This window comes from Podarcis bocagei, assembly GCF_964188305.1.
Source record: "Podarcis bocagei genome assembly, chromosome: 9".
Lineage (NCBI taxonomy): Eukaryota > Metazoa > Chordata > Lepidosauria > Squamata > Lacertidae > Podarcis > Podarcis bocagei.
This window is the reverse complement of record NC_138134.1, coordinates 80186877-80208186: the sequence shown is the minus strand read 5'-3', so window position 1 is coordinate 80208186 and position 21310 is coordinate 80186877. Positions and strand designations below refer to the sequence as shown.

At 49.8% G+C, this 21310-nt stretch overlaps 1 protein-coding gene across 1 annotated transcript; it reads right to left on the bottom strand.

Moving 5' to 3' along the window:
* Positions 1–1302: 1302 nt before the first annotated feature.
* Positions 1303–21302, bottom strand: LOC308594328 (homeobox protein EMX1-like). The gene is made up of 3 exons (XM_081207436.1): positions 20258–21302; positions 12121–12305; positions 1303–2021 (listed from the first exon to the last, which is right to left on the bottom strand). Exons 1-3 carry the CDS (start codon positions 20643–20645, stop codon positions 1854–1856), a joined length of 741 nt encoding a protein of 246 aa, XP_081063562.1. The 5' UTR covers positions 20646–21302; the 3' UTR covers positions 1303–1853.
* Between the last annotated feature and the right edge of the window lie 8 nt (positions 21303–21310).

Below are 21310 nucleotides of genomic sequence, written 5' to 3'. Positions count from 1 at the left end.
GATTGGTAAAGGCCAATTTAGAGGACTGCTTCCAAGCCTAATTCATGGTGCTCGTCTGGCCCTTAATAGCCAGGGAACTGGATATAAGGACAGGAGAAGAGAGAATGGACGCACTCTTCCCACCAAATGATCTCTTTCAGCTTCTGCCTTCTGGAAGAAGGTCCAGGGTTATAAAGACTAGGACTAGCCGCCTGAGAAACAGTTTCAACGCAAATGCAATTCTGGTTCTAAACTCAGCATAAGGAGTGTCTATAGTATGTTGTATTTTAAAATGGGGTTTCAGAGTTTTTAAGGGTTTTTAAATGTCTTATGCAGATTTTTCAATTTCATTGTTCTGTATGGGACAATGACAATAAAGGTATAGTATCGTATCAAGATTTGTGTCCTATCTAGTCCAGCATCCTGACCTTGCAGTGGCCAACCAAATGTCTAGGGAAACCCAAAAGCGGATAGAGATAGATAGATAGATAGATAGATAGATAGATAGATATGCCAGCAGACGTGCCACCTCCACCTTTGGTCCCCAAAATCTGCAGCTGTCAACTGTCAGCCTACCTCAGGTCTAGTGAGTAGATAATACTAGGCTGAATAAATGGCCAGTGGCTGAACTGGGGGGAGGCAGTTTGCGCCAATAGACCTTCCACGCAATGGCCCTCGTGCCAAGGCCACCTTCTTCGTAGCAGGTGCTTGGGCTGATAGGAGCTGTGTTGCGCAAGGGCTGAGGGTGTTCAAAGGGGCATTCGGCCAGCAGGCAGCTGAGACGCCCAGTATGAAGCCGCAGAGCCCTCTAACTGGCGTGCAGCAACTCTGCCTCTCCCAGTTCTGCCCATCTCAGCCTCTGTGCGCCCAGAATGAGGGCATCCCAGAATAAGAGAGGCGTAGAACTCAAATGCCAGGAAAGGAGATTGGAGGTCAGCCTCAGGGAGAACTTTCTGGGTGTAAGAGCTGTTTGTCAGCTGAACTGGCTCTCTCAGAAGGTGGTGAATTCTACTTCCTTGGAGGTTTAGAAACAGAGGTCAGATGGGCACCTGTCAGGGATTTTTGAGCTGTGATTTTTGAGCTGTGATTCTGGCATCACAGATTCTGGTATCAATGACCCTTGGCGCTCTTCCCTTCAATAGGTATACCCCAGAACCAGAAGTGTTTAATTCCCACCTGGAAAATTATCTCAGGAAATTATCTTTGCCACGCTTTCCTAAAGGCTTGGGAGCACATCTGGGATGTCTGCGAAGCCTCAATTCCACCGGTTCCTGCAAACAGATCCCCCTCCTGCACGGGAGCTGGCTACGATAAGGCGACATGTTTCAAACCCATGTTGTTTTTATTACCGCACAGTAACACACACTACATCTGTTGCTATCTACGACACAGGGGATATGCACACACCAAACGCAGAGACACTGAAGAATAAATTAAAGAGAAAATGGGTTTGCTGCCATTAGAAAAATAATAGTCAACCCAACCGAAGCCCAACAAAGACAGGAGGAGTGTGCCAGGGCATGGGTCTTGGTGGACGTGTTTATTTGCTCATATGGCTGACGGGGGACTTCCTTGCTGGAGCAGGCGGGAAAGCCCTTCCTTTTCCTGGAGCCGATACAGCCTCCCACCTCGGCCATCCTCGGCCATCAAGTGCATTCCCTATCCCCACAGGCGGCCCTGTGGGCTGGAGGGCTGGCGGGAGCCCCAGGGAGGAGGGGGCTCTGAGGCGAAGCGCGTTTCCCCACGGAGGACAGCCCACGCGTGGCGGTGGGAGGCTGCCCTGTCCTGGCTCAGTCTCCAGAGTTGGTTTCCCCCCCTTCCCACGCGGTCCTGTCCGCGAACTGTCTTGCCAGCAGCCTCCTCCCACCTCCCTCCTAGTCGTTGGACGTGACATCAATGTCTTCTCCGTTGGATTGCTTGGTGGCGATCCGCCATCGGTTGATGTGGTGGGAGCCTTTCTTCTTCTGGTCCGACTCTGGGCCTTCCTCTTCCAACTTCTGCCTCTTGTATTTGGTCCTCCTGTTCTGGAACCAGACCTTCACCTGCGGGAGACACGAAAGCGGAAGAGGCTGAGGAGCTCAGTTTACCAAGAAAGAGGCAGAATTATTCACAGCACAGTGACTCCAGTTATGCACTTATTTGAAACTGAAGTTGTCCCCATGCACTGCAGAGAGATGGTGTCTATTATTGGCCACCAGGTATGTCATTGCCAGTCACTGGGAAGATTTAGTTGGGGGCTATGCTCTGAGCATGGCACAGCAAAGTGTGCGCAGTCACCCTTTTGGAAAAACATGGCCTGTTCATGAAGAGTAGCAAGAGGACAAAAGAAAACGAACATTATTATTATTATTTGCAATATGGTATTATTTTACTAAGCATGCAAAGGATGACTCGCACAATTTGAACCTGCATCCAGCATTCAGAAGTCTTTGATTGACATAATGAAGTACAGGTGACAATCCTCTCTCTGCTTATACGGCTCTCTAAATACACCAGTGTATAAGCCCAAAACATTCTCCATTTTTTGTTTGTTGGTAAGAAATGTTTAAATGTGCTCCTAACAGTACTCTTCACCCCATGCCCACCGATCCTGACCACTCTTTTGTTTATTATATATTTTCATATTGCTATTCATATTATTATTTAGTAAGTGGGTTCTTAAGATTTGTAAGCTACATTGTACAATTTTTCTGAATCTTTGTATTTCTTAAAACTGATAAAACCGCAAGGACGGACGGACGGATGGAAGGAAGGAAGAAAGGAAGGGAGGGAGGGAGGGAGGGAGGGAGATGTGGAAATGGAGCCTGGAAATTAAGGCCGGGTGGTCTCAATGCATTTTAGAAGTGTTTCTACTAGTTTATTTAAGTAATTAAAACACTTAGCTCCTCACTGTCTCTGAACTTGAGCCCAAGAGGCTGGACGGTTGCCTGCCTATTTATTCATACAAAATACCGTATTTTTTGCACCATAACACTCACTTTTTTCCTCCTAGAAAGTAAGGGGAAATGTCTGTGCGTGTTATGGAGCGAATGCCTACGGATGATGGGGGGAGGATCTGCTGCAGTCGTGAGCAGAGGATCCATGGTTACAGCCTGCACCAAAAAAATCACGCACCCACTGTTGCCTGGGGCCACAATGGTGCAAAAACATGGTTACAAAGCATGGATCCACATGGATCCTCAGGATTTTTGCATTGGGCCACCCCAAACTCACCGTCAGATCACATGTCTGTGGCTGCAGCATGAACCACAAAAATCATACATCCACTGTTTCGTTTAGAATATTTTTTTTCCTTGTTTTCCTCCTCTCAAAACGATGCGCATGTTATGGTCAGGTGCATGTTATAGAGCGAAAAATACGGTACTCTAACCTACCCTAGACAGTCAAAGCAAGTAAGAAAATTTGTGTATTTATTTAATTAAAATTATCCACTGTCTGGTTGGTGGTGGTGGGAACCCAACACCTCAAAGTCATTTACAATGAGAAGAAAACAATAAAGTTATCAGTAAAAACAGTAAAGGCAATGTTTTAAAAACATTCAGAATCTAAAACCAGCAATCGGCTAAAGATGGATTAAACATCTGGTGGTGCTTGTCCAAACAGACATGTTTTTAGTAGGTGCTGAAAAGAGTACAGTGAAGGAGCCTGTGTGCTATCAAGAGGCAGGGAGTTCCGCAGTGCAGCTGCTGCCACGCTAAAATATGGATTTCTTACAGCTATTTGTATTGCAAACTAAAACTCCACCTGCACAGATTTTGTGGCAGGGAGCACCTCTTATCGAAGAGGTTGCCTCTGCTTGGACAAGGATGGCAGACAGGTGGCCAGATGGACGGGCTGTCCTCAGGAAGGATGCAGAGCAACTTCTAAAACTTGACTTCCGGGAGAAAGAAGCTGCAAAGCAGCCCCCCAGGGCAGAAGGAAGCCTCCCTCTGGGGGCAAACTGGTCTATTGCATTGTGGAGGTTGTCAGAGAACACAGAGCAAAGAGACAGCCAGTCAAAATGATGTAATACAGAAATAGGGACACACAAACATATGTCTGATGATGATGATGACTGCTTTAGTTGGGATTTCTGCATGGCAAGGGGTTGGACTAGATGACCCTTGGGATCTCTTCCAACTTTATGATTCTATGCTCTATGTTAGAATAAATGAAAACAGCAGCTCTGCTTTTGCTGTTGAGAACAATCTGAGCACCCTTTGGAAGACAGAACCCTGCGTGCTTCCAGGTGGGATTTTGTGTGTGCATCCCAGCAGCTCGTGTATGAAAGCTTAATATGGTGTCATCGCCACTGAAACACCAGCCTGTACTTTTTGCTACATTTAATCCAGGTTTTCCCATGCTGTGGAAAAAATTGTAAAAACGACCCATTGTACACCCTCAGTCACTGCTGGTGTAGAAGCTCATTAGCGGAAGATGACCCAAGTTTTTGTATGGTCAGTTTGTCATGTGTGAGGTGACATTTCTGTGGGTGTTCCCTCTCATGCGCCCACTTCCTTTTGCTCCTCACCTGAGCGCATTCACAGAGTGCCAAGCCATATTGTTCCCAGCAGCCCAAGCTCCCCACTGAACCCACCTTTCAGAAACTGACTCAGTTTGCAAGATCTACACACAGCATTATCTTGGAGAGTGTCATTGCACTTCCTCTATCGGTCTTTAAAAATAAAGAAATTAAGGTATTCTGTGCATGACTGCTTAATCAAATTATCATAATTTTGCTGCAGATTGAGATACCTAATATCACTTTGAAGAACATAAGGAAAGCCTGCTGGATCAGGCCAAAGGAGGCCCATCCAGTAGCCAGTCTTATTGCCACCACAACCAGCTGCAGACGTCAGTCGTGCAGGTGAAGCTGAATCAATTGCTACTGAGGTCACGGCAATGGAGAAATGGGGGACCTTTTGGCCTCAGTCCCTCTCACCAAGGAATCTCCCACACTTCTGCCTGTCCTACAAAGCACAGGTCCAAGTGGTTTTCTGTTTCCCCTGCTGCTTCCCCCCTGGGAAAACCTGCTCTTTAGTGCTGAATTGGAGTGAACATCAATCCACGGAAAACCTGATTGTGAGAAAGAGCAGGTTTCCCCGGGGGAAAACAGCAGGACATACAGAGGTCTGAATGAGCCCTAAGTCCTGATTTGGGTGGAAGTCCTGCACCAAGAACATACTGAGAGGGTAATCCGGCTGTGCAGGAACTGTACTCTGCACACACTCAGAGAAGTCTTCTTCCAGTGTTTGGGAACTGAGCTTGGGGCTCATGAATTGGGCCTGGGCCATTGCCCTCACTCTCTCCCACAGAACCCAAGTGCTCAGCAACGCAGGACTAAAATAATGTCAGTCATATAGTTGGATTTTGTAAGCTGTTTTGATATTTAAAAAGCTTATATGGCATATATATATATATATATATGCAGGTTTTGGTGTCTTCGGGTGTCTTCCCGTGTAAGAGTTGGGGTGTCTAGGCGACGTTTCGACGAGGTCTCACTCGTCATCTTCAGGCTGGTGCTTTCGGCTTCTTGTTACTAGAACAGAGCAGGGTCTCAGTGTTTGAGTTCCTATAAATACTGTTGAGGGGGTGTGGTGTATAGCCTCCAACGTTCTGGGCAGAGAGGAAGTTCCCAGGTTAATGTGCCTTTTCTTCTTTTGTTCATTAATTACTTGAGGGATATCTTGAGTGATTACTTGAGTGATATTCTGAGTACCACTTAGGAGGGTCATTAGGTGTGGATTAGTTGCTAAAGCTTTCGTGTCTTAACCTCTTGAGCCTGTTGAAGAGTTCATCTGAGAAGATGGCTGTACTGCACTTAGTTGTGCTCTGGCTTGGCTTCGTGTATAGGGGCGAGCTGTGGTTTTGTGCCCTGTGCCAGCCAGATCTGTGTAGGGATTGCAGGGGGGTGCAGCATCCGGAGGTGCCACTATGGTTTGGCTACTGGATGGTGTCTGTAATTTATCTGTGGAGAGGGTCTGGGTTTGGGTCTGGTGTGGTTGATTGGAGATGGCGTTCTGTGTGCCTCTGGTTCTGGTGTCGGTTTTTGTGGGGAGGGCTAATTTCCAGATGTCTGGCAGGCGGGACGTGTCGTCACGCTTGTTCATGTTGTGAGGGTGTTTCTCTATCTCGATGGCTTCCATGATTATTCTCTTGTGGTGATGTTCCATGTTAAAGAGCAATTTGGAATCTGCAAAATTAATTTCGTGTCCTGTTTCTTTCATGTGTTGGTAAAGAGAGGAAGTTTTTTCTTCTTTTTTGACGGCATTCTTGTGTTCTGCGATACGTGCATTTATTCGTCTGTTTGTTTGTCCAATGTACGTGGCTGGGCAGACTTTGCAGGGTATTTCATAGACCCCTTGGTTTTCTAACTGGATTTTATCTTTTGGGTTTCTGAGGATATTGGCTATTTTTTGGTTGGTGCAAAAGGCTGTTTTGATATTGTGTTTATGGAGGATTTTGCTAATTTTATCTGTAGTGCCCTTGATATAAGGAAGGAGGGCCATGCCATTGTTTTCTTCTGTGTCTTGGTTTTTGGGGGGTGTTTCTTTTTGGATTAGCTTCGTAACCCTGTTTTCCTGGTATCCGTTGGCGATTAACACATTTAAATGTTAATCACTCTTGTGGTGATGTTCCATGTTAAAGAGCAATTTGGAATCTGCAAAATTAATTTCGTGTCCTGTTTCTTTCATGTGTTGGTAAAGAGAGGAAGTTTTTTCTTCTTTTCTTCTTTTTTCACAGCTCGCCCCTATACACGAAGCCAAGCCAGAGCACAACTAAGTGCAGTACAGCCATCTTCTCAGAAAAAACTCTTCACAAGCTCAAGAGGTCAAGACACGAAAGCTTTAGCAACTAATCCACACCTAATGACCCTCCTAAATGGTACTCAGAATATCACTCAAGAAATCTCTCAAGATATCCCTCAAGTAATTAATGAACAAAAGAAGAAAAGGCACACTAACCTGGGAACTTCCTCTCTGCCCAGAACGTTGGAGGCTATACACCACACCCCCTCAACAGTATTTATAGGAACTCAAACACTGAGATCCTGCTCTGTTCCAGTAACAAGAAGCCGAAAGCACCAGCCTGAAGATGACGAGTGAGACCTCGTCGAAACGTCGCCTAGACACCCCAACTCTTACACGGGAAGACACCCGAAGACAACAAAACCTGCATTCCTGTACCCGTGAAAATCTACGAAAGCATATATATATATATATATATATATATATATATATATATTCACAACACTTCAAACTCCTGTGGTGTCCTTCCTCCAGGTTACTACAAAGTCTGTCTGTCCTCTGCTATTCCAAGTTCCAGCCACCTGCCTAGCAATGGAGAAGAGATGCGTTTTCCTTCTCCAGCGCAGCCAAAGGAGTTTCTTCCCCACCCGAAAAGCCCCCAGAGCAGAACCTTGAAATGACACCAGTTCACTTTGAAATTTAACTCCTATGTCCTTTTTTACTGGTGTTTTAAAATTGCAAATCCATTAAGAAAAATCAGGAGGGGGAGGGGACGCAAGGAGAAAACCAAGCTCACATTAACAATACATTTTTCCATCAGCACATCCATCTCAGTTGACACAAACAGATCAGTACATGGCACCCAAATGAGCGAATTTGTATCAAGCCGATGTTTACAGAAAGTGCATTTAAATGGTCTTCATTCCACTGCAGAATAGACTGAGCATTTATCCTTCCAGGCTCAAAGTGTAAGTCTCTTAGCGACCCACCAGGCGCATAAAATCCATTCTGCTCCTCTGCATCCTGAGCACATTAACTCAGAGCACAGATACCAACCATTTCAAAAGACTTTTCTTCTCTCACCCTTCCTGACAGATCAGCCTTTGGCGCGCCTGGAGCACCTTTGAGCAAATTTCCAGAGTGAGTGTGCTTGCAAACTGTGATGCAGCTTTCAAAGCAACAGGTTTTGCAGAATAGCATTAAATTAAATAAAAAGGAGACGTCAAGACAGGAAAGGACACATATTAAGGTATTCTGACAACATGAAATGTTAAGGCACATATACTGGACTGCCAACTTATGAGCACAGAATTGTAGGCTTGGAAGGGACCCAAAGGGTCATCTCTAGTCCAACCCCCCGCAAGATCATAGAATCATAGAATCCTAGAGTTGGAAGAGACCCCAAGGGCCATCGAGTCCAACCCCCTGCCAAGCAGGAAACACCATCAGAGCACTCCTGACATATGGTTGTCAAGCCTCTGCTTAAAGACCTCCAAAGAAGGAGACTCCACCACACTCCTTGGCAGCAAATTCCACTGTCGAACAGCTCTTACTGTCAGGAGGTTCTTCCTAATGTTTAAGATAAGCTGGCCAAACGTTCTTCTTTTTCTCTTCTTTGCCAACCCTGAGCAGGCAGCATCCTGACACGGACAGGGAGTGCAGATGGTCCATCCATCATTGTATGGAAGGAGATGCCACTGGGCATTGCACTGACCCAAGGGATCGTGGTGCCGTTTTCAACAAGAGCCCTCTGCGGCCACATGCATTCTGCCTCCTAAAAGTTGTCAGGTGTTCCTCCAAGTTACAGACATGATTACATCCTATTTGGGCTTCCTCAAGTCAAAACAGCCTGCTCATCAGCCTTCAGCAAACCCAACCACATCTAGAGGAATACGTGTCATGTATAACCAGTGATGTTGAAGTGAATTTTGAAGCGACAGAACTCATCCCGAGAGCCCCCTGCAGCCCCACCCACAAGGGGGGTCCGAAAATGCAGGCAGCGTTTCTCCAAGGAGTGGCAGTACATAACGCAATAGCCAACTGAGTAGGTTCAGCACGACTGCTGTCCTCCCATATTTTCCTTGCACAGGTTCAACCAGTAAAACACGCTGAGCTTTAGCCAAAGATCACTGGCTGTCTGGCTGAAACGCAGCATTTAGTAGCTGTTAATTAGAAATGCAAACCATCTTGCAAAGGTTGCCGTTTAAACTGCTAGCATGAAGCAGGAATCCTACCAAATAAAAGGAAAGAAGTACCCAGCCACTGCTAGATGATTTTCCTTATTCACGTGGTCATTTGTGCCAAACAACAGTAAAACTTGCAAGCTTCATTCTCACACCACCATTCGGAATTTTGAACCGTGATGTGGGCAACCCTCCTGCTCCTGTTGCTTCTCTCCAACCCCACATTCCACTTTCTCATATTGCTCTCCTTTCTCCGCCCGACTCTCTCTGTCACTCTGCTTTCTGTCCAGCTGCTCAAGTGTCAATCCGAAAGCACAGAGAGCCGAGAGAGGAAGTGGTAACTTCCTTCTTAAGTCTATCTTTCAAGCGGGGCAGAAGTAAGCACATTTGCATCAGCCCCCATTTCTGGTGCAAGGAATTTTTCCCTCATTGACTTTGATGGGAGGGAGTGGAATTAAAAAGTGGACCACTTCAATCTGCAGATTTGGCACTTTTCCAGGTGCCACAGAATACCCTCACCACATCTGGAAGAACTTGGTATTTTAGTGTGGCAGCACAGACACGTTGGAACTCCCTGCCTATTGATACTAACTGACTGCTGATTCAGGACTTTAAATTGTGCTTTTATATCAAATTTCCTTTTCTGCGTATACTGTAGTGTGTTACTGTTGCTATGGCCATTGGCTAATGCGAATAAAGTTTTATCTCTCTCTCTCCTGCCTATTGATAGCAATCAGGGACCTTCCCTGTGCACTTTCCAGCATCTGCCAAAAACATTCTTATTTAGACAAGCCTACGCAGACGTTTAGAAAGAAAGTATGAGCTTTAATTTGTTTTAGTCTATTCCATTGCTTTCTGTATGTTTTAATTTCCTGCATGCTTCAAATTATGTTTGTAAAATTGTTAGTGATGGTTTGTTTTATCTTTTTGCTAAACCGCTTGAAGGTTTTTCTACAATCAAGTGGCATATAAATTTTATGGCATAAATGAAAATAGCTGCCACTGCATCTCCAAGCACCTTGCCCTCGTCTCCATGAGGGCATATAAGACATGGTGTAACACACCACTTTCTCACCAAAACACACCACTGCCCCAGAAGACCACAACTAGGGCCACATGGGGAGGAAATGCACTTTGCACAAACAGCTTGACTCTCCAGAAGCCCCAGAGGTGCATCGCTAACAAAAAGAGCTCCCTTGCTTTGGGAATCCAGCAGTGCTCAACCAAATCCGGGCAGGAAGCCCACAGTCAGCGCATAGCTAGCATGGCCAGGAGCCACTGATAGCCTTCATCAACTAGAACAGGGGCTCCCAAACTGTAGTCCGTGGACCCCTGGGGGTCTACAGGGTTCCTTCCTTCAGTCGGCCCCTGCATGTCTGCGGACTTGTGGCTGAAGCCGGGAGACGACTCGCCCAACACCAGCATCCTGTTGGTTTGGAATTGTATCTTGTTATTGGCTTCTTTTGCTCACTATATTGTACTCAGTGAAATTCAAACTGCAATGCAAAATATAATAAACCGAAGAAGCAATACAAATCACAGAGCATCCAGCCCAGCATATTGCAGTTGTTAAAGGGGCAGAAAAACCATTCAGTGGCCCATCCAGACTCGCAGAGATCTTCAAGTGACCAATGTGGGGGGGAGTTTGGGAACCGCTGACATAGAAGGTTGTTGGGTCACAAATGGTTGTGTGTGCAGTAGGTCAAAGTTCTTAGAATTAAAATATGGATTCCAATTACTGATTTTTTAAAAAAGAGAAAAGAAATCCCACGTCTCCATCACAAACAGGCAGTTTGCACAGTTCCTAGAAATAATGGAAATAGTGTACGGTCTTTGTGCAAGATTTTTTTTTTTTAAAAAAAGTACACTTTCTCTTGCATTTCCTCTTCATGGACCTGCAAGTCTGAAGAATATTGTTCCTGTTTTGCAGGGAAGGAACCAAGGCTGGAAGCGGGTCGGTGAGCCCAGGGCTCAGAGGGGGCTCAAGACCCCTCCCTGTGCATATTCCACATGCTCCGGGCTGGATTCCACTGTCAGACAAAACCACAGCAGCCGCAGCAGCAGCAGCAGGAGTAAGGGGCTCCAGCAGGGTGTCCGCGTATATTACAAGAGGCCAGGCATTCGCCCTCTGGGACACAACAAGGGAACTGTTTGAAAGAGGAGACAAGGAGGGGGCTGCCAGTACAAAGCACATGCGCCACCAGCCACGTGCGCAGGACCCATGCTCAAAGAGAATCCCAGAGATGCTGCACTGCAGGCACAGCAGTCGCTCACCCAGCTCCAGCTGACACAAATTACAAGCTGGAAGGTATGCAGAGGAGGGGCTAGGGAATTGGGCAAGGGGGCCTTGGGGTCCCTTCCAACTCCACCAGTCTATGGTTCGATGACACGTGTGCACACACAAGTGCAGCCAGAAAGTGAAGCCTGGGTCCAATGGGGTCCCTGCGGCAACCACCTTGGGCAGAGGCACCGACACACTGGAACGCACTGCACTGTTTTCGTTACCCACTTAAAACATTTTTGTTAGGCAAGCCTACCCAGATGTCGATGCAGGTTTTAATCTGCTTTTAGCTTATTGCTGATATTATCTTTCGAGCTGCTTTTACTGATAATTTTATTGCTTTGTTCTCCTTTTAAACTGCTCTGAGGGGTTTTTTTTTAAACAATCAAGCAGTGCATAAGTGTTATGAAATTAATTAATTAATTAATTGATATCCACCCCGCTGCACCCGACATTTCTACAATAATGGGAATCCCCACCACTGCCGTCCTGATGGGAACAGCTGTTCAAGGGAGGCAAAATGTTGCAAGCAAGTGATTACCTGGAACCCTTTGCTTCCTAAAACCACCAGCATTTTAACTCCTGGCCTCCGAGACTTCATTGTCTGAGGAGAGCCAAGTTCTGCAAGGGAGCCTCGGGGCAGAACCGGTCCTCTAATATGTGAGAGAAGCAATGTAGAAAATGGGACCCCCAAATATTATTGCAAAGAAAGAGTTTTAAACAAAAAATGCTAGTAGAAAGGTCAACCATATTGTAGATTTTCATTCCTTAAGCCACAGGGAGATTTTTAAAATATTGATGAAATCCCAAGCAATTTTTGTGAGAGAGAGGGGAGAGAGAGAGAGAGAGAGAGAGAGAGAGAGAGAGAGAGAGAGAGGCGCGCACAGGCCCCATTTTTGCAGAAAGCCTCTTCTCCCCCAGGAGGCAGAGTGGGATGCCTGGCACTCACCTGGGTCTCTGAGAGGCTGAGGCTGCTGGCCAGCTGCTTGCGTTCTGCCCCCACCACATAGTGGTTCTTCTCGAAGGCCCGCTCCAGTCGCAGGAGCTGCGAGGGCGAGAAGGCCGTGCGGATCCTCTTGGGCTTCCTGGCAAAGGGGCCGTGTAAGAGCAGGCTCTCCTGGGAGACTTCGCCACCTGAGAAGAGAAGGCTGGCTATTAGGGTCCACTCCACAGTGTCAAAAGCCATCTCCCACCTCCTGCCTCCACCAGGCAAGAGCTCAGCTGTGCAAGGAGCCAAACCACTAACAGATGCAAAGAACGAACGAGGAAGGCCAAGTGGATGAGAGGTCACTGGACACCCGATCCCAGACACTTCCACTCCTGCCCCAAGTATAAGCAATGGCATTTGTAGTCCTCTAGCGGAAGAAATTGGAGAGAACACTGCTTGGCGGGACCAGGCCTGCGTGAGCTGCCTTTGTGGCCTCATCAACTCCAATTTCCTCCTTGTTTTATTTCCAGAAAGGAAGCTGCTCTAACTCAATTGCAGCAGCAATTGCTCTGTGAGCGGGGCTTGAATGAGGCAGGCTGTGGTCTTAAGAGTTGCACCCGCACAGCCTCTGCAGGGAGTTCTGCAACAGAAACCTTTTAGGAGAGACAAAACGGCTTGGGTCATCCTCACTTTGAGGGTCAGTGGGGGTGGACACACAGACCTGCCTTTGGCCTACTTGTTGGACAAAGCAATTAGCTCACCAGAACCTGAGAAGGTGCTCTCCCCTAAGTCAGCATTCAGAGATGGGCTTCTTTGCAACTGGAGTGGAAAGAAAGCTATCGCAAAGCCCAGATCTGGTTAAATGTTTATTATTCATTTCAAATGTTTGTTGATTGCCCTTGGTCAACAGATTCCAGAGCAAGGTATACAAAAGTGTAAATAAAATTAATTCATGTAACAAAAATAATTTATGCTACTAATGATCAAATAAGCAGAAGAAAATACAAGAAAACAAAATATAAGAGAAAACAAAAAAGGCAGAACGGGACCCAGTTCCAAAAATCACCTGTAGTCTAAAATGTCCAGGTCTTCAGCCAGTGGTGAAACCAGGGAGCCCGGAGGCACAGCCCAGCGGGTGGGAGGGCTGGGGGGGGGCATTTGTGTGCAGGCATGAAATATAACCTCGCCACACGCACCCTCCAGAAATGCACACATGCAAAAGTAAGGCTCAGTTGCAGAGTCCCAGTTACAAATTACTTTTTAAAGCGGTTGACAGAAAAGCTGGAAAATACTCTCCCGTGCCTAAGGTAAAAGAGAGGACAAAAGAGAGAGCAAATATCCACAGGGTTGATTCTGCTCTACTTGAAAGGAACAACCTGGATCTAAAGACTATTATTTGTTGGTTCACGTTTAGGATAGCGGTTCATGCACCCCCCCCCCTCCTGCAAGTTGCATGTGGAAGAATGAGGCGCCTACTTTGTCTTCTTGCTTAGAGATGCAGATAATTTTTGCCCGGCTGATCTAGAGACTGAGTGGCCTGAGAGAGAGGTGGCATTTCCCTCCCACTGTTGTAAACATTTTTTTTAAATTTAGATTTCAATTTTTATTAATTTCAGTTGTGTTAATCCCTATGAAATACACACATTTAGTTGTGTTTCATTATTTGTAAACTGATCGTTATTATTTATCCAGCATAAATTAATGGGGTCTGAACATATTCAGCTTTGGCAGGAGCCTGCCCTTTTGTTTTAAACATCTTTTTTATTATTGTGTTTTAATGTTGTAGCCTGCCCTGGGACCTTGGGGTGAAGCGTGTGTGATTAATAAATATTAATGATAATAATAACAGGCAGCTACCATGTTTCTATGTGACCCAGGGGCCTTTCTGCGTCTCCATTCAAAATAAACTCTCATGCCATTAATCTCCAGAAATAAAAGGGAGAGAGCAGCCCCTGCCTTCCTCTGGGGGCTCCCTCTGCCCAGAGTGGCTCCCCATTCCCTGAAATTGTCTGGGTGCCGCATAAATTCCATTAAGCACGGAAAATCTGTGGCTGCTCAGGACGGGCTCTTCAGAACGCTGCCGACCATTTTTACACTTCATAAACCTCTTTGCTTTCTTTAGAAAATGGGTTGATCGGTTTTATTAATAAAGAGGGTGGAAATTAAATACTAAATGAATAATAGAGAAGTGACCTGATGAACTCCAGAATAATAAATTCCAAATACACAAATTATGCTCCAGCACCATATACTAGATTTCCAGCCAAACTTCCCATCAGGAATTTGAGTGAATTCATTGGGGAGAAAATGCTTTGCTTTGGGAAACTAAAAGGAGGGTTCTGCCGATTTCGCCCAGGGAACCCTCAAATGTCCTCACAGCAGACAAACAAAACTATAAGCCTTCCTTTCTGATGGACACTTTGCCGACACTGAGATCCAGGCTCCTTTTGTGCAAACAGGGACCACCGTCCCAAGTGGTTAATTTAAAGGGGAGAAAAAACATGTTTTGAGAAATGATGGTTGCTGTGTGTCTGGGAATACACTGGGCTGGGCTGGGAGGGGGAAGGACTCAAGTTTTTCTTCTGAAAGTGCATTTGTTTTGGGAGCAACTTAAAATAGGCTTAGTGCGAGAACATCTTGGCTGAATAAGCAGTTCAAGTGCTGCTCAATTAGAGTTTGTCCACTGGGAAGCTTTCCTCTACAGGCCCCGGGGATGGCAGGAGAAGATAAAGACCCTTCTCCTCTTTGCAATGGTCCCTGTTCAGCTTGCTGGGGCTGGCAGAGGGGGAATTCACCCTAGAGCCTGCCAAGTATTGTTTTAATGGGTGTCCTGCCCCCCAATACACCCTAGAGATTAAGAGATCATCTCATCAACTGAGCATAGTGCAATAATGATGACAATCTATCATACTTTTATGCTGTGAAACACCCCAAGATCTACGGATGAAAGGCAGAATACGGATTTAACACATAAATAAAAATAAATAAACCAGGTTATCATAATTCTTGCTATTCCCCCCCCCCCCCGAGCTTAAACCTGACGAGCGGCATACTAGCTAAAGCACTTCATTTTCAGATTTCCAAGTCTGGACTTTCTGCCTCCAAAAAGTCCCTTCTATGGATTCATTTATTCTTATTCACTTATTAAATTCAAAACCTCTCACTCTAAGTTTCTGAATAGCACACAGTGAAAAAGAAAATAAAAACAGGAAGAAAACACCATTAAATCAATTATAAAACCCAGCACTTCACATGGCACAAACTCAGGCTTGATTTATTCAGTTTAATAGTATTAATAATTGGTAGCAATAATAATAGTAGTAGTAGTAGTAGTAGTAGTAGTAGTAGTAATAATAATAGCAGTGATAATTAAATTTCTATACCACCCTTCATTCAAAGATCCACTGGGCAGTTTGCAACATAAAAAATGCATCTTAAAATCTCCCTGAAATAAAAGAGTCTCGTCTGGCTTTCCTAAATACCAAGCAAAGTCTTGTAGACAATGAACCCACAACCCTGGTGTGATACCACAGAAAAAGTTGGAGATCTTACAGGCACCTGCTGCACTTCCGACAGTGACGGTGGTGGTGGTGGTCCAAGACACACCCCCCCCCAAAGACCCGAGGACACTAGGTGGGATTCGCCTGGGGAAAGGCCACTTTTAGGAAACGGCCGCAGGATGGTGAAGTCGGCCTGGCAATGCCCACTGCTTTGCCAGCCACTGATGCCTTGTCTTTTTCAGGGAAGACTGGCTTTCATGGCCAGAGCAAACAAGAATGTAGATTGCACCAGCCCTGGGAGGAGAGACTCCAGGCCTATTTCAGGAGGAAAGTTTTGTGCTGATCAATGAAGTGAAAGACAAACCACCAGCTCCATCATTTCACATCCATTGCCTTGCGCATCGATCCCATGCCAAAGCTAAGCCACAGATGACAGTTAAAGGGTCCACTTAACTCCCAAGTTAATAAAAGCAAGGAGACTTAAACGGGCTTAATTTCTGCAGGACAGTTAACAGTGATGATGATAATTTACAACACAACAAAAGTGCAGGACAGAAGGGGGGGGGTGTCTCTGCCCAGAAAGCATAAAAAAAATTATGGTGATGAAGGCCAATATGTCGCACACAGGTCTTTTTGGAATTTTGAAGAGAGAAGCCCAAGGGCCATACTCGATAGCAGGGGGAAAAAGTCAACAGCATAACGATCAATTTAATCACTGGCGACTGGCTGCTCGCGAAAGAAAACCCAACATTTGCTGCAAGGGCAACTTGGATGAAGGCACAGAGCAAGGCCGGGCAGTTGTGGGGGGTCGGGGCTGCCCAGTGAGGGGGGGTGACCTCCTTCCCAGGGTCGGAGTCCCTTTGCCAGCATGTGCTGAAACAACTGGGGTCCTCAGGCAGGGCACTGCAACGTGGGGTCTTGATTTTGGGACCAGGAGTGGGGGGTAGAGGAGGAAGAACACACCTGCCAGGCTGAGAGGAATGGAGAGGGAAGCCAACGCCCCCTGCCCCCCCTTTTAAGATTCCCAGAAGGCTTTCTCAAGGGAAAAATATCACTGGTAAGACCTTCCTGGGTTTTTATAGGGCTCAACAGGTGCTTAGAAACCCCAGGAAGAAGGGGGGGGCAGAGACACCCAGCACGAATCAGTTCCCTGCAGATGAATGTGGATGCGTGGTTTAATCTGCTTTTACTTTGCTGCTGATTTTATCTTTTAAAGAGTTGTTTCTACTGATAATTTCATTGTCGTATTCTCTTTGTAAACCGCTTCGAGGGTTTTCTCCCTGTCAAGGAGCGTGTAAATTTTATGAAACAAACAAACTGAAATGTTGGTCCAGCGCCGCGGGGCTGCTTCGCCAAGGCGGCTCTTTCTCCTTCTGGCCGATGATGGAAGCAGTTTCGGTGCCCTCCGTTCCCCAGGTCTACCCGGTCCGAATAGGAGCCGGACGGACCCATCAGACCTCAGCATCCTGGAGCCGCTACGGCTTCCAGGGAGCTCAGCGCCCCGTCCCTGTCTGCTGGAGGCCTGGCCGGCCCGTGGCTCCGGCCTTCCAAGGGACGGGAGGCCCCGCGCGGATCCCCATCAGCCAAATTCGTCCCGGACCAGAAGCGTGTCACGCCGGCGGCAATTTCGCGAACCAAGCAAAGCTTTTGCGGGGCTGGCGAGAGAATGCAACCCGCCGCGGCGGCGTTCTTTCCAGTCGCGATCCTGATGGATTTGCGCCCTCCGAGGCACAGGAGCGCGTCCAGGGAAAGCGTTGGCCCCGCTGCTGCAGCCTCGTTCCCTGGCTGGCTGTGAGGGGGCGCCGCGGGGGCTTAATCCCCTCCTGGGCGCGGAACAAAGACCCTTTGATGGGCCGCTCTCCTTTCACGCGCCGGCCGGGGATGGGAGCGAGACGCGCGCTGGATTTGCATTTCCAACCTGGTAATGAGAGTCGGCCTGAGGAAGGGCCCGTCGGGGGGCGGGCACGGGCTGCTCTCCCCGTCCCGGGCGGGCCAGAGCCAAAGCCTCACGCTCTCCGTCGAAGGAAGGGCCTTGGGTGGGGAGGGGCGACTCACGGCACCCAAGAGCCCTCCAGGCGAGGCCAAGAGAAGGCGGACGCGCCGTCGAGGCAGAAGCTGCGCAGCGCCTGGTTCGCGCGAGGCAGGATCGCTGCTCCGGCCTTGGAGGGGAGGGCAACCTTTGACACCCACCTCCTCCTTTGCTGCATAAGAATGCCCTGCCCTTCTGCGTCGGAGCTTGTCTGTGTCCCGCGAAACCTGCCCAGATTTGGGGCCAGATCGGCCCCCCTCCCATTCCGGTCCCAGAGAGGCCTGCGCTACCATCTTCGCCTTTCCGCGTTCCGCGCAAGATTCGGGCCGGGCGCCCCTTTCCGCCAGGCTCCGCAATCAAGCTTCGTTGATTTCATTCTTAGAAACAAGGATTTGCAGAAACGTTTTTTTTCTGCTGGGACGGGATAACTCCGGAGTCACGACGCGGAGGCCCCACGTTTTCCTGCCTCGCTATTTAAAGGATACAAAAGAAACCTCCTGCTCCCGCCTCTTTGCGGGGAACCTGAGGCGGAACCGCGGCTTTCGTGAAAGGGCATTTCCTTGGCAGAAAAGCCCCGCGCTGCTCGCCTTTCGGCGGATCCTTCGTTTCCCATATTTCTTTCTCTTTCCACCTCCCCCCCCCCCCACAAAAAAATTAAAAACGGGCGACACAATCCCGTCACAATTCTGCACTTTCGAATCTCGTCTATTTCTTTAAGAGATTTCAGCGCCTGTTTAAAACGAGATAAGCTTAAAAGGGCTTAATTTATCGCCCCGCGACTCAAAAACCAGCGCCCCTTGATTTCAGGATCGCGGTTGTCGGCCGAAATACAAAACATCTCGCAATTAAGTTGCGCCGACGGCGGGGATTTCGGTGCCGAACATTTCGCCTTCGTCAAATTTCGAACTGGCGACGGCGGGGCTCCAGGTTTCAGCTGGGACCGCCAAGAAAATTCCCAACTGGCTTGTGGGTTTCAGAAAAAGTTCCGGGGCAAAGGGATTGTTTTCCCTTTATTATTCTTTCCCCCTTAACCAGGTATAATTCCCCCCTCGCGCACTCAGCCACCTCTCCATCAGTGAGAGGGTCTCTCGCCCGCAGAAAGGGGCTCCTGTCGCCGCGAATAGGTTCCTCCAGCCCTGGGGGCGGGAAATCCAGGCCCGGGGAGGTGGGGGGGGGTCCCCCAGACAGTCCGCAAGATTAAAGGGTCTCGTTCCCCTCACTTACCTGGAAGAAGGGTCCCCCACCCCAGGAAAGTGGAGGATAGAAGAAAATATAATCGTATTATAGCGAAACAAAAAAATTGAGAATTCTGCCATTCTCAGGGTGGGTCAAAAAATTATTTCGGCGTCTTTATAATTGATTAACAACCATATCCAGAACTCTCTGGAGAAAGGAGGGGAAAGTGCGATTTTCTGAGCAATTTATTTCCGAGAGAAAGTATGTGGAATAGGATCCCCACCCCAACCTCGCGCAACTCACGCACACCTCGTTCCCGAAGGCCGAGACACCTTTCGCCGCTTCCTTGCATTTAATTGTGGTCGACGGAATATTTGGAGGACTGAGAGCTGCCCGATCCAGGCAAAGGGCGCCGTGGTGGGGGGCAGGGGCGGCAGCTCCCACTCCCCCCCGTTCGTATTGCCTCTGCCCCCCTAGAAAGAAGCGGGGAGACGCGGATTCCAGCCGCGCCCAAGGCAGAGAAAGGGGCTCCGCCGCGGAGGAAACGCCACCGACCCCGCGCCCCGTCGGCAAATGTCTCAAAGGGGGGCGGGCTGAATGGCCGGGGGTCTTTCCATTCCATTTACTTTCGTTTATAAGAGGAAAAACCTTTCTTAAAACCAAGACGCGAAAGACCCTGAGCTTCCAACCTTCGCTGGAACTTCCACGCCGCCTTGCCGGCCACGTCCGACGGAGGACCCTTCCGGGCTGGACTGGCAGCCGAGAGGCCCATCGAGGGAAGCCCAAGGCGGCTGCGGAAGAACAGAGAGACCACGGGAAGAAAGCGGCAGGGCTGGGGACTTTCTGGGTAAACGGGCGGCCGCCGGCAGCAGCGTCCGCGGGAACGCCGGCCTTGCCTGGAAGCGCTCTGGCTGGCCTCTGGATCACAAGCGCCCTGGCTGGTCTCAGCCCCCTTGGGTGCTGCTGTGCCCCACAGTGAGGCCCTTCTGCTCTCTCCCCCCCCCACCGCGGGTCAGTCTTGCCTTCCCATTAAGCAACGGCCATCCTTGTCCGGAGAGCTGGACTTGAGGACACCGCTGACCCTGGAAACCGGCCCGTGACTTGGGGAGGGGGGCTTAGCCGTGGAAGAATCCTCGCCAGCACGGCCGAAGACCTATGGGACCAGGAGCGCCTGCTTAGCTGACCGATCCGGAGTCAAACCCATTGGCCAGTTTGGCTCAGGGACGTCTACACGGGCTGGCAGCAGCGGCTCCCCAGCGTTTCACACTCGCGTTTGGGACTCTCCCAGCCGCACCTGGAGACGCCATTGGGTCAGAGTCGGTCGGCGGGGGTCGGAGGGCTCCTGCCCAGCGCCCAACACGCCCGAACCAGCCGCCCCCAGACCTAGGCCTCTCTTTCGGCGCCCCCCCCTTTCTTCCTCCTCCGCCTCCCTCCCAGTCCCACCGGCCCTTACCTTGGAAGCGATGCCCGAAGAAGCGGTTGCGGAGCACCCAGGGGTAGAAGTTGAGCGGGTCGCGGGGCTGGGCGCCGAAGAAGGGGTGCGGCGAGGGCGGGAGGTGCGAGGCGGCCAGCTGGGGCGGGTGGACGGCCAGGGCGGGCGGGTGGCTCACGGCCTCGGGGAAGAGCAGCTCCGGGCTGCTGTAGAGAGAGCGCCCGGCGGCGGCTGCTGAGCCCTGGAAGCCGTGCGCGAAGGCCTCGACGGCGGCGCTGGCCGGGTAGCCGAGGGAGGCGGCGGAGGCGGCCGGCCGGAGGGGCTCTTCGCCCAGCGGGTGGCTATCCTTGCCCACCAGGGACTCGATGGTGAAGCAGCGCTTGGCCGCCGTCGCCCCCGGCTGGAACATGGCGCCCGACGGGGCGAGCGCGAGCGCGCGTGTGCACGGGGCGCCCCGGGCGCGGGGGCAGGAGGGCGCCACGACGGTCGCGCCGGGCGGACGGGCGGATCCAGCGGCGGCCGCAGCGGCAGCAGCAGCCGGCGGGGGAGCCTCCCGACGGCCCGGCTGCCAGCGAGAGCCAGGCGGGCTGGGCCAGGCGGGGCGGCTCCGGGGAGAAGGAGGAGGCGGCAGCGGCAGCGGCGGCACGGACACTCGCGCCCGTCCCCACGACGCGCACTCACCCCCGCCGCTCCCTCCGCCCGCCCCATCCACCCGGTGCGCAGTGGGCGCGCTCCTGGGCGAGCCGTCCAGATAAGCCGAGTACCTGCCGGGCCGCCCCCTCTGATTGGCCAGCCTCACCTGCCCCGGGGTTGGGGAGGGCACGTGGGAAGGGGAGGGCGAAGGGGAGGAGGGAGCGGGGTCGCCGCCAAAAGGCGGAATGGAGCGCCGGGGAGGCTGCGCCGCCGCCGCTCTGGACCCGCCCTCAGCTCCCCCTCCCCGCTGCCTCAGCCCCCTCGGAAGAAGAAGGGGGGGGGGACAGAAAGAAAGCCTCTGGAGCTCTTTCGCCGTCTTCCCGCCTCCGTCCGATCGGCACCTGGAAGGAACCTTTCTCGACGTGGAACTGGCGGCAGGTA